Genomic DNA, 13103 nt, shown 5'->3' with positions numbered 1-13103 from the left:
CCTGATGATGCTGAATCTGCTACATTGTGTCTGATCTGAGGATGTTGTGTCTGAAACATTGTATCTAACAAGCATGAATACGCTACATTGTGTCTGATTTGATCTGATGATGTGATGCATCATATCTAATAATGATCTAATAATGATGTATCTGATCTGATGCTGAATCTGACACTGTGTCTGATCTATTGTTTCTGATAGGGCACACTGTGTCTGATGATGCTGCATCTTTGCGTCTGATGATGTTGTATCTGATACATTGTATCTAACGAGCACAAATATGATACATTGATCTGATGATGTGATGTATCATATCTAATAAAGATGTATCTGATCTGATGATGTGATGTATCATATCTAATAAAGATGTATCTGATCTGATGAATCATATCTAATAAAGATGTATCTGATCTGATGATGTGATGTATCATATCTAATAAATATGTATCTGATCTGATGATGTGATGTATCATATCTAATAAAGATGTATCTGATCTGATGATGTGATGTATCTGATCTGATGATGTGATGTATCATATCTAATAAATATGTATCTGATCTGATGATGTGATGTATCATATCTAATAAAGATGTATCTGATCTGATGATGTGATGTATCATATCTAATAAATATGTATCTGATCTGATGATGTGATGTATCATATCTAATAAAGATGTATCTGATCTGATGATGTGATGTATCTGATCTGATGATGTGATGTATCATATCTAATAAAGATGTATCTGATCTGATGATGTGATGTATCATATCTATCTAATAAAGATGTATCTGATCTGATGATGTGATGTATCATATCTAATAAATATGTATCTGATCTGATGATGTGATGTATCATATCTAATAAAGATGTATCTGATCTGATGATGTGATGTATCATATCTAATAAATATGTATCTGATCTGATGATGTGATGTATCATATCTAATAAAGATGTATCTGATCTGATGATGTGATGTATCTGATCTGATGATGTGATGTATCATATCTAATAAAGATGTATCTGATCTGATGATGTGATGTATCATATCTAATAAAGATGTATCTGATCTGATGATGTGATGTATCATATCTAATAAATATGTATCTGATCTGATAATGTGATGTATCATATCTAATAAAGATGTATCTGATCTGATGATGTGATGTATCATATCTAATAAAGATGTATCTGATCTGATGATCTGATGTATCATATCTAATAAAGATGTATCTGATCTGATGATGTGATGTATCATATCTAATAAATATGTATCTGATCTGATGATGTGATGTATCATATCTAATAAAGATGTATCTGATCTGATGATGTGATGTATCATATCTAATAAATATGTATCTGATCTGATGATGTGATGTATCATATCTAATAAAGATGTATCTGATCTGATGATGTGATGTATCTGATCTGATGATGTGATGTATCATATCTAATAAAGATGTATCTGATCTGATGATGTGATGTATCATATCTAATAAAGATGTATCTGATCTGATGATGTGATGTATCATATCTAATAAATATGTATCTGATCTGATGATGTGATGTATCATATCTAATAAAGATGTATCTGATCTGATGATGTGATGTATCATATCTAATAAATATGTATCTGATCTGATGATGTGATGTATCATATCTAATAAAGATGTATCTGATCTGATGATGTGATGTATCTGATCTGATGATGTGATGTATCATATCTAATAAAGATGTATCTGATCTGATGATGTGATGTATCATATCTAATAAAGATGTATCTGATCTGATGATGTGATGTATCATATCTAATAAATATGTATCTGATCTGATAATGTGATGTATCATATCTAATAAAGATGTATCTGATCTGATGATGTGATGTATCATATCTAATAAAGATGTATCTGATCTGATGATCTGATGTATCATATCTAATAAAGATGTATCTGATCTGATGATGTGATGTATCATATCTAATAAATATGTATCTGATCTGATGATGTGATGTATCATATCTAATAAAGATGTATCTGATCTGATGATGTGATGTATCATATCTAATAAATATGTATCTGATCTGATGATGTGATGTATCATATCTAATAAAGATGTATCTGATCTGATAATGTGATGTATCATATCTAATAAAGATGTATCTGATCTGATGATCTGATGTATCATATCTAATAAAGATGTATCTGATCTGATGATGTGATGTATCATATCTAATAAAGATGTATCTGATCTGATGATGTGATGTATCATATCTAATAAAGATGTATCTGATCTGATAATGTGATGTATCATATCTAATAAAGATGTATCTGATCTGATGATCTGATGTATCATATCTAATAAAGATGTATCTGATCTGATGATCTGATGAATCATATCTAATAAAGATGTATCTGATCTAAAGCTACACACCATACGCAGGTATGATGTCTGATCTTCTATATTATGTCTGATGATGTATCTAACCTATTGTTTCTGATCGGACACATTGTATCTGATGATGCTGTATCTTCAACATTTTGTCTGATGTTGTTGATTCTGATCTGTGTCTGAAACACTGTCTCTAACGAGCATGAATGATACAGTGTGTCTGATTTGATCTGATAATGCACTGTCATGTGATGCATTATATCTAATAACGTTGCATCTGATCTGATGATGCTGCATTTGACACATTATATTTGATCTTCTGACGCTGAATCGATGTTATGTCGCCTGATGTTGAATCTGATGATGCTGCATCTGCTACATTGTGTCTGATGTTGTTGTTGTTGTATCTTCTATATGGTGTTGAATATTAAATCTGATCTATTGTGTCTCTGATGATCAGATGATGCACACAATGTACTTGACTATATCCGATAATGATGCTTTACCCAACACATATAGTCTGATTATTCTGTAAGTGATACATTAGTGATGTAGCATCTGCTCTACAGTATCGCGGTCTCTTCTACACTGTATAGACGCGATGACTGATCATCGCGCACATTATTATCATGATGATATTGAGTCCGATCTCGCTATAATCCGGAGCGCGCGTCAGTCACGCGACCCGTTCCTCGACCGAGGCCTGTAATGAAACGCTTGATTACCGCAATCACGTTGACGAAAGTGGTTTTCCCCGAGTACTGGAGTCCGACCAGCGTGAGCTCCATCTCCTCCTTCCAGAACAGGGCCTTGAACCAGTCCAGCAGCTTGTTGAAGAGCGCGATCATGGTGCGGGTTCGGCTGGGGTTCGGCTGCGGCTCGGGTCTGCTGCTCGCGGATCGTCTTCCTCATTGGGTGGGGTTTCAGATGATCCACGCACAGCTGATCCAAACAATGCGGGACACGGCGCATGCGCACTCACGCTCAACTCGCGCCTGCGCCCCCTGCTGGAGACACGCCGCTGACGTCATCGGTTGTTTTCGTCATACAGATGTCAGATATATAACAAAGCATTCTTATAAACTCGAGAAAATATAATAGAAAATATATCCCATAATTACCTATTCATGCATTGCATTATAATAACTGAAAAGTATATATACACATATCTTCCTTATATATAGTACTAACATTTGAAGTGGATAAAAAAAGTTAATCAAAGCTGTCCTCAGACAAGAACGGGTATTGTTCAAAATTCATGTATAACTTTGATGAAAGGTTTTGATCCACTTCAAATGACTACTGTGTGTGTGTGTGTGTGTGTGTGTGTGTGTGTGTGTGTGTACATTTATATATAAACATACATCAAATTTATAAAAATTGGTATTGTTGTCAAATAGACATAATAAAACAGCATAATATAAAATATAGTAATAATAATTGCTTCTACATAATAATAAATCAAATCATCACATACATTTTGAGTATATAAAAATATGAATTTGAGCCAAAATATGATCTTTGTCTGTAAGTGCTTTTTACAGTTTGATAAAATCCGCTGTTTTGAGTTAATATTTAGTCAGGTCAAGGTTTGGTAAGGTTAGAGTTTATGGAGTTAACCTCCTATTTGATCATTTACAGCGGCATGTTCGCTTCTTTTTACTATATATATAAAATATATATATATATTCAAACGAATAAACTATAAAATATTCCACAGTTAATTTTTATAGTTTATCGTATTGACTATTTAATTAAAATCAACGAAAATATCGCGAATGAAAGCGTTGTTGTCACGATGAGCGTGTTGAATCCGCTGTTGTGAACGCGCAACTGAGTAACGCTCGCGGATCAGACTCAGCGCGAGCAGTGTTAGCGTGAACGTGCGAGTGAAATAACTTACAAAAACTGAGGGAAATCATCAACAAATCAGCAATAAACCGACAGTAAGATGACCATTTGTCTTTATAGATGAGTGTTTGTGCGGACAGCGGAAGATAAAGACTGTAGTTGAGGGAGTTTGTGCGGCTCGCTGCGGAAGACTGTCATATGCGTGTGTGTTTATGAGTGTTTTGACACATAACTTGATATTATGTTTTACAGGGTTCGTCAATCATGAAGGGAAACGCTTTCTCCCGTGATTTAGGGTAGAAAGACAACATCTGTCAAACACAAACACACACACACACACACAGGACTCATCACCTGTCAATCAAACACCTCTTCACCTGATTGTGCTGCTGAAGATGATGAAGATGTTGATGATGATGCGGCCCTGACTAACACACACACACACACACACACACACACACACACACACACACTCGCCATCATGGGCTCGTCTCTCAGTGAACCCTGCATCTATGATAAGCTGTCGGAGAGCATCGAGATCCTCCGGCAGTCCGGCTACCGCTACGGGATGACCGAGCGAGAGATCGAGAAGTTCATCAAGCAGGTCCTGGAGACGAACGAGCCCCGCCGCGAGCCGCCGCAGTTCCCGGTGCTGAGGGCCGCCCTTAAGGTACGGGAGCACGTGACCGAACACGCGGAACATCGGGTCGAGATCCGGCCGGATTACGGGGTTTAGTCTTTTGCTGCGTCCCAATCCGCCTATTTATACTACGCCCTTAAAAGTATGTACTCTTTTTGTGAAGAAAGATTACATACTTCTGAGTGTGTCATCTTTAAAGTCCACATGATATCAAAATTGACCATATTTACTTTGTTTGCCTAAATTGATCGTTTTGTGGTGAACAATTCATCCATGCAAGTCAATCCACACACAAAAAATGTTTGGCTTCGTAATCTTTAATCAAAGTCTGAATATGCCCCTCCCCCTCTGCACTGGAGGACCTTCCCTGATGACGTCGGTTTGGTGTCTGCTTAACATGCGTAGCCACGCCCCTCCAACTGACAGCAGACCGGCGGAATGAAACGCTCACGGCGGTGATCCACTTGTCCGTGCAACACTTCTGTCGCGCTGCACTCCACTATATTCCTATGGGTGACGTCAAGCGACTTTGACGCGCTCGCAAAGCATTCCGGGAAGGCGGCGCTTCATTTGAAAAAATGCCGCACGTCAAAAAGCTGGCCGATGCCCATCTTTATGCAAATGAATTGCATTGAACGCGACGCTGCTATTCAATAGAAGCACGCACATGGAGACGGAGGGAAGTCTCTCGCGGGTCCTTTGTTTTTGACTGGCCGCTGGCTCAAAACCACGCCCATAGCGGTAAACTAGAAGAACGCCCATCAACGCTCACATGTGGGGAGGCGTCGCGACACCACACGACATTCGTGTCGGACAAGTGGATCAGTACCGTTACTTTTATAGATCCAATCAGGTGCTAGTTGGGAAAAAAAGCCACGCCCACTATTTTTCCTCATTTAGTATTCCGTTTCTCTCAGAAATACGTCACAACACTGAGATAAAGTCGGTTGCAACTTCCGGTTCACGCGTCGCTTAGTTACGTGCTGCCACTGTAAACTGTCAATCAAATCGTCACAGTTAAAATCCTCTATTCAATTGAATTTAATTTCCTACAGTTTCGGAGAGAAATGTTGCAGATCTGCAGTCGCGGGTGGCTAAACGTGTCTTTACAAAAGTTCACAATGCTGCTGCAGATGCAATATAATGTAGACAACATTAAATAAATACATGTTCGTCAGGTTAGATACTGATAATTAATCAGTTTTTTTTAAACACTTTTTACTCGGAAGTTTAATCTAATTTATTCTAACCGGAACAAGTAGGCCAGATCTTTGGAACACTCATTTCTACATACTACGATTTGGGACGTACTAATTATATTTTCAAATACCATTAGGATAGTATGCGAATTGGGACACACCGTATATATCTTTTTATAAACCGGTTTGTTCCAGTCCTTGGTTCTGATTGGTCAATATCAGCAGTGCTTTATTCACGATTAAACACCTACCGCTTCACCCAACGGTTCTATGTATCACTACACAACACCCTAGCAACCACTCTTTACTCTTAGCAACGTAAACACATGCTTGTTCTCATTGGTGTTGTTCAGTGAAGCGTATAGAGTATTGTGGGAGATCGGGTGTGCCGGCAGTCACAGTAATGCTAGATGTAGCGCTTCCTTCAGATCGGTCCTATAGTCATAATAAATACATCAGTTTGAATGTCCGCTGCGATATCTTGTCCTTTTAACAGTTGAGAAGTTTTCTCGTGGCCCGCGACACGCTAGTCATTGATCAGTTGCGTCTCGCTTCTCCGTGCTCAAGTTTCAGTCCTAAAAAATAATAATATTTTAGTCGTTTCAATATAAAAGTCTCATAAAGAGAGTCTCTGCCGCCATCTAACGGTGAGATAATGTAAACACTTCTGCTGCTGTTCACGGTCAGGGACTATTTCTTCCGGCGGAAGGAAGGCTTTTAGTGATTTAACTTCAGGAAAGTTGCACTAATACATATTTTTCGGCTTTTATATTTGCTTTGTGTGGTAACCGTTTAATAAAGGCAATAAGGCACGAGAGGCTAGTGCTGTATCGGGAATCTCATTCACAATGAGTGCGTGTGTGTGTGTGTGCAGTTCGCAGTGGCGCTGGGCGTGGTCCTGCTGGTGGCACTGCTGGTGTTCTCGTCTCCGCTGGGATCTCTCCGCGCCGCGGGACACAACAGCTCGTCTCCGCTCAGTCACGTGCGTCTGCTCGCGCTGCCCATCGCACAGAAGTACAACCTGCACGGTGAGAGCCGCTCACACACACCTTCCACATGCGTATCTGAACACGTGTGTGTGTGTCAGCTTCATCTATACAGCGCTTTAACAGTATAGAGAGTTTCACAGCAGCTGTACAGAGATCACAGGAGATTACAGTGTTCAGATCTAGAATAAAGTTATTGTCCAGACAAAGTTAGTTTTGACATCCATTGCAAAGATCATTAGTTATAAAACTTAGGGGCCGCTAACACGACACCGTTCTAACAGAAACCCTTAATGCGCTCCGGCTCATCCACACACAGTGTTTGAGCTCGAGAACGCAAACCATGAAACCGGTTCCGGTGTGAAAGCGGTGTAAATATCGTTATCATCTCTGTGTAAACTTCAAAAACGCAAATCTGTGTAAGTGCTGACGGCGTGCACATGCGTATTACGTGTTCAGTCCATAGGTGTGCGTGTTTGAATGTGTGTGTGTGTGTGTGTGTGTGTAGGGTTTCACCAGCGCTGGGTGTCTGGCGCTCCACACACGGCTCCGGTGAACTGCTCCGCCTGCGCAGACGTGACCGGCGTGATGGAGCTCACGGACGCACCGAGAGCGTCTGCGGGGAAGATCAGACTCACACAGCCACTGCTGCTCAAGGTACGCACACACACACACACACACACACACACTCCAGAGCTGCCGACTTTTCAGTTTAGCTTGGAGTGAGAGGGGGGGTGGGGTGATGTAAAAACAACAACTTGCTATTGTGATTGTCAGCTGGTATTACTAAAGGTTTCAAAATTAAATATAGGCCTAATGCGGTTTTTAATACAACAACTTTATAATATTTTAATGATATAAGTAAAACATATAATAAATATGTAATATAGCCTAGTGCAAATATTTAACAAAATGCTAATTTATACTAATACTAAACGTGCTGTGGTCATTAAATGGCTTCCTGAGGTGAATGTAACGTGAGTGTAGTCGACTCCCGCTGTGTATTTGAGCTCTTCCCGCGGTTGAAAAACACTGATTGGTGGATATTATGTATGAGGCATATACATGGCGGTAAGTTGTAGGCTACTGTATCTTTAAACACACGTTACACACATATTGATCATCCGTGTGTATTTACTGTTAACTCGGCTAGTAAGAGAGATGATGGATCACGTGCCGCTTGAACTGCGGCGCTACAGCGATCTGTCACATTTAACGGTAAAACGGTATATTGTTTGAATTTCGTAATAAAATTGACAGAATCTGAGAATTTGTTCCCTATCAAAAGTAACTTTCTCTGTCTAGTCTGTCGGTGTCGGTGTCCTGTTGCCTGCGCGATTGTGCTCTGCGTGAGAAAATGGATGTGTGTGTGAGAGCGTGTGGAAACTGTCAATGCGTGAGAGTTGGCAGCTCTGACACTGTCTCATACTGACACACACTCTCATACAGACACTCTCTCTCTCACTCACACACACACACACACACTCTCTCTCTATCTCTCGCACACACACTCTCTCTATCTCTCATGTCTGTGGCTGTTATCGTGTGTGTTTCAGGGTGGAGCGTCTCTGTCTCGGCGTGTGTCTCAGCTGGATCAGTTCTCCTCGTCTGACTCTCTCTCTCCGTCTCCTGCCAACTTCACTCTGCTCTGGTAATGACGCTTCACTCAGTCTGACACACACACACACAACATCGAATGCTCAACGTTTACAGCAGCTTCCCACAGAACTAAACCAGTGTGCTGTAACTGTGTTAGTGTGTGTGTGTGTGTGTGTCCGTCAGGAGTTTCTCGTCCAGTCCCAGAGAGATGGTCCTCGGCTGGCTGTTCCCTGACGCGGAGCTCTGCCCCCTGCTGGAGAACACGGGCACGACACTGCAGCGCTGCCAGCTGAGTGACATCACCAGCCCTCGTCACACGGTCCGTCACTCTCACGGCACCAGCACTAGTGCACGCCACACTCTCTATAGATGCGTTACGCTATAGATGCGTTACGCTATAGATGCGTTACACTATAGATGCGTTACGCTATAGATGCGTTACACTATAGATGCGTTACACTGTAGATGCGTTACACTGTAGATGCGTTACGCTATAGATGCGTTACACTATAGATGCGTTACACTATAGATGCGTTACACTGTAGATGCGTTACACTGTAGATGCGTTACACTGTAGATGCGTTACGCTATAGATGCGTTACACTATAGATGCGTTACACTATATGTATATGCGTTACACTGTAGATGCGTTACGCTATAGATGCGTTACACTATAGATGCGTTACACTATATATGCGTTACACTATAGATGCGTTACGCTATAGATGCGTTACACTATATATGCGTTACACTATATGTATATGCGTTACACTATATATGCGTTACACTATATGTATATGCGTTACACTGTAGATGCGTTACGCTATAGATGCGTTACACTATAGATGCGTTACACTATATATGCGTTACACTGTAGATGCGTTACACTGTAGATGCGTTACACTGTAGATGCGTTACACTATATGTATATGCGTTACACTGTAGATGCGTTACGCTATAGATGCGTTACACTATAGATGCGTTACACTATATATGCGTTACACTGTAGATGCGTTACACTGTAGATGCGTTACGCTATAGATGCGTTACACTATAGATGCGTTACACTATATATGCGTTACACTATAGATGCGTTACGCTATAGATGCGTTACACTATAGATGCGTTACGCTATATATGCGTTACACTATATATGCGTTACACTGTAGATGCGTTACACTGTAGATGCGTTACGCTGTAGATGCGTTACACTGTAGATGCGTTACACTGTAGATGCGTTACGCTGTAGATGCGTTACGCTGTAGATGCGTTACACTGTAGATGCGTTACACTGTAGATGTGTTACACTGTAGATGCGTTACACTGTAGATGCGTTACACTGTAGATGTGTTACACTGTAGATGCGTTACGCTGTAGATGCGTTACGCTGTAGATGCGTTACACTGTAGATGTGTTACACTGTAGATGCGTTACGCTGTAGATGCGTTACGCTGTAGATGCGTTACACTGTAGATGTGTTACACTGTAGATGCGTTACGCTGTAGATGCGTTACACTGTAGATGCGTTACACTGTAGATGCGTTACACTATAGATGCGTTACACTGTAGATGTGTTACACTGTAGATGCGTTACACTGTAGATGCGTTACACTGTAGATGCGTTACGCTGTAGATGCGTTACGCTGTATATGCGTTACACTATAGATGCGTTACGCTATAGATGCGTTACGCTATAGATGCGTTACACTGTAGATGCGTTACGCTATAGATGCGTTACGCTATAGATGCGTTACGCTATAGATGCGTTACGCTATAGATGCGTTACGCTATAGATGCGTTACGCTATAGATGCGTTACGCTATATATGCGTTACACTGTAGATGCGTTACACTGTAGATGCGTTACACTGTAGATGCGTTACGCTGTAGATGCGTTACGCTGTAGATGCGTTACACCATATATGCGTTACACTGTAGATGCGTTACACTGTAGATGCGTTACACTGTAGATGCGTTACACTGTAGATGCGTTACACTGTAGATGCGTTACGCTGTAGATGCGTTACGCTGTAGATGCGTTACACCATATATGCGTTACACTGTAGATGCGTTACACCATATATGCGTTACACCGTAGATGCGTTACACTGTAGATGCGTTACACTGTAGATGCGTTACACTGTAGATGCGTTACACTGTAGATGCGTTACGCTGTAGATGCGTTACGCTGTAGATGCGTTACACCATATATGCGTTACACTGTAGATGCGTTACACCATATATGCGTTACACCGTAGATGCGTTACACTGTAGATGCGTTACACTGTAGATGCGTTACACTGTAGATGCGTTACACCGTATATGCGTTACACCGTAGATGCGTTACACTGTAGATGCGTTACACTGTAGATGCGTTACACTGTAGATGCGTTACACTGTAGATGCGTTACACTGTAGATGCGTTACACTGTAGATGCGTTACACTATATATGCGTCACACTTACTCTCTGTATATGCGTGTTGTGTGTTGCAGAGAGTGCAGGTGTTGGGTTGGCTCGTGGTAGCTGAGGGTTCTCCGGCTGTTCATGTTCTTCCCGTCCAGCGATGCCAAAACCACTGCCGCTCCTTCAGACTGTGGCTGGAGCCGGGAGACATGGGTAAGACCCTCACATAATCCCATAGGCTCCCGGTCACGGAGCAGCGTCTCAGTGATGTGTGTGTGTGTGTGTGTGTGTGCAGTGATCGCCGACCCGCGCCACTGGCTGATGGAGCTTCTCCCGCACGGATCTCAGGACGTGATGTGTGACGGCCCGGTGCTCTGAGACCGGCTCCTCGTGCCAATACTGTGGACTCAATCCCGCCTCACAGAAGACCTTCACTCGCGGCGATCAGCGCCGGCTGCAGCGGCTGTACCGCTCAGAGATCAGATGCTAAATCCAGACGCATCGCGACCCTCGGATTGTGTTCAGGAAATGACATCATTATTTCTCTCATCCGTTGGTCTTCTCGTTGAGCTCTGGTGTTTTCTGTCCGCTGTCTGTCTGGATGAAACTCAGGAACATGTTTTCGGACGCAATTCATGCCGGAGTTTAAAAAATAAGTTTAGTTTTGTTCAAAGAAAATCACGTGTGTTTTAGGACTCTGATTATTTATGACATTATTTTCATGACAAATAAGCACTTTTAATCAACTCAAATTACTGAGATGCAAACCTCAAGCTTGTTACAGTATGCAAAAAAAAAAGAAGTAAATTACCGCAAATTATCTCATTACCGTAATGCAAGAATAAATAATATATTAAGTATTTTTACATCATGGTATTATATTTATATTAGGGTAATGATAATTTTTTTCTGTAATACAGTGATGGACACAAGGTGAGAATATTTTTTCCATATTATGGTAAATATATTTTTATATGACGGTAATGAGGATGATTTTTTTTTTTAGGTGAGAACCAGTATTTTTTGTTGAGAATATTTGTGATAATATAAGTGATAATTTTTTTTTGCATAACCGTGATGAGGAGGAGTATATATTTCATTACGGTAATGAGAACGATAATATTGTTAATTTATGGTGATGCGAACGACCTTTATCTGTGCATTACGGTGATGAGAATGAGAAGTTCGGCGTATTGTGGTAATAAAAAGTGAGAATGTATTTCATTATTGTAACCTAAGTGATGAGGAGGAGAATATATTGTTTTGTTACGGTAATGAAAACATGTTTTTGCATTACGGTAATGTGAACGTGTGTTTTATTGTCATGAATATAAGGTCACGATGCAGATTCCCCGTTTGTCTCTGAAGCTCTGCAGATCAGCCAATCAAAGCACTTTAAATGTTTGTCATCAGCTGATGATGTCACATCCTGATGAGTGTTGGGTGGAGTCTCGCCGCTCCTCTCCACCAATCAGAGACGACCGAATGTGATGACGTCATCGTCACGATCAGTTTGTGTGGATGGTGTTTGTGTGTCCGCCGGAGATTAATCACTGTAAATAATGAGAATAATATGAAGATTATGTGATTTACTAATGTGATTCAGAGATCTATGTTGATTGTGATTTTACACAGTAAACAAAAGCTGCTGTTCGTAACCCGTGGCGTGTGCTTTCAGTGTTTGTGTGCGACTGTTGAATTATGGGATTGTTCAGTTACTCAGCTCATTATTTTTCAACTTTATAACATCTAAAGCCAGAGTTGAATATGAAGAAAGTGTTTAAATACCAAAAACAGCTGATCAATATTAATTATATATTATTATTATTAACTATACAGTTCATTTTAACTGTGCATATATATATAAATGCACTAAAGTAATGAAATATGTTTAATTTTATATATATTTATCATTTAAATATACCATATTTCTTTATTATTCATATATATAAATTATAAATATAACATGAAAAATATTTCATTATAGTATATATATATATATATGTATATATATATATATATGCATTATTAAAATTA

The 13103-nt window shown here is 40.2% G+C and overlaps 2 protein-coding genes across 2 annotated transcripts in view; one reads left to right on the top strand and one right to left on the bottom strand.

The window, feature by feature from the left end:
- arl8a (ADP-ribosylation factor-like 8A) overlaps positions 1–3419 on the bottom strand; it is a 10647-nt gene extending 7228 nt beyond the window's left edge. The window contains exon 1 of the mRNA XM_079593841.1: positions 3113–3419. Within this exon, the coding sequence (XP_079449967.1) occupies positions 3113–3235 (123 nt within the window). The 5' untranslated portion in view covers positions 3236–3419. The remainder of the gene's footprint in view (positions 1–3112) is intronic.
- A 744-nt stretch (positions 3420–4163) lies between these two features.
- Positions 4164–12724, top strand: cUnh6orf89 (chromosome Un C6orf89 homolog). The gene is made up of 8 exons (XM_079593837.1): positions 4164–4333; positions 4491–4908; positions 6952–7105; positions 7572–7720; positions 8620–8714; positions 8846–8981; positions 11156–11279; positions 11362–12724. Exons 2-8 carry the CDS (start codon positions 4720–4722, stop codon positions 11442–11444), a joined length of 930 nt encoding a protein of 309 aa, XP_079449963.1. The 5' UTR covers positions 4164–4333; positions 4491–4719; the 3' UTR covers positions 11445–12724.
- Positions 12725–13103: the final 379 nt, after the last annotated feature.

Source organism: Phoxinus phoxinus (assembly GCF_949152265.1).
Source record: "Phoxinus phoxinus genome assembly, chromosome: 20".
Classification (NCBI taxonomy): domain Eukaryota; kingdom Metazoa; phylum Chordata; class Actinopteri; order Cypriniformes; family Leuciscidae; genus Phoxinus; species Phoxinus phoxinus.
Note: the sequence above shows the minus strand (reverse complement) of the source record. Positions and strands in the feature narration are given on the sequence as shown.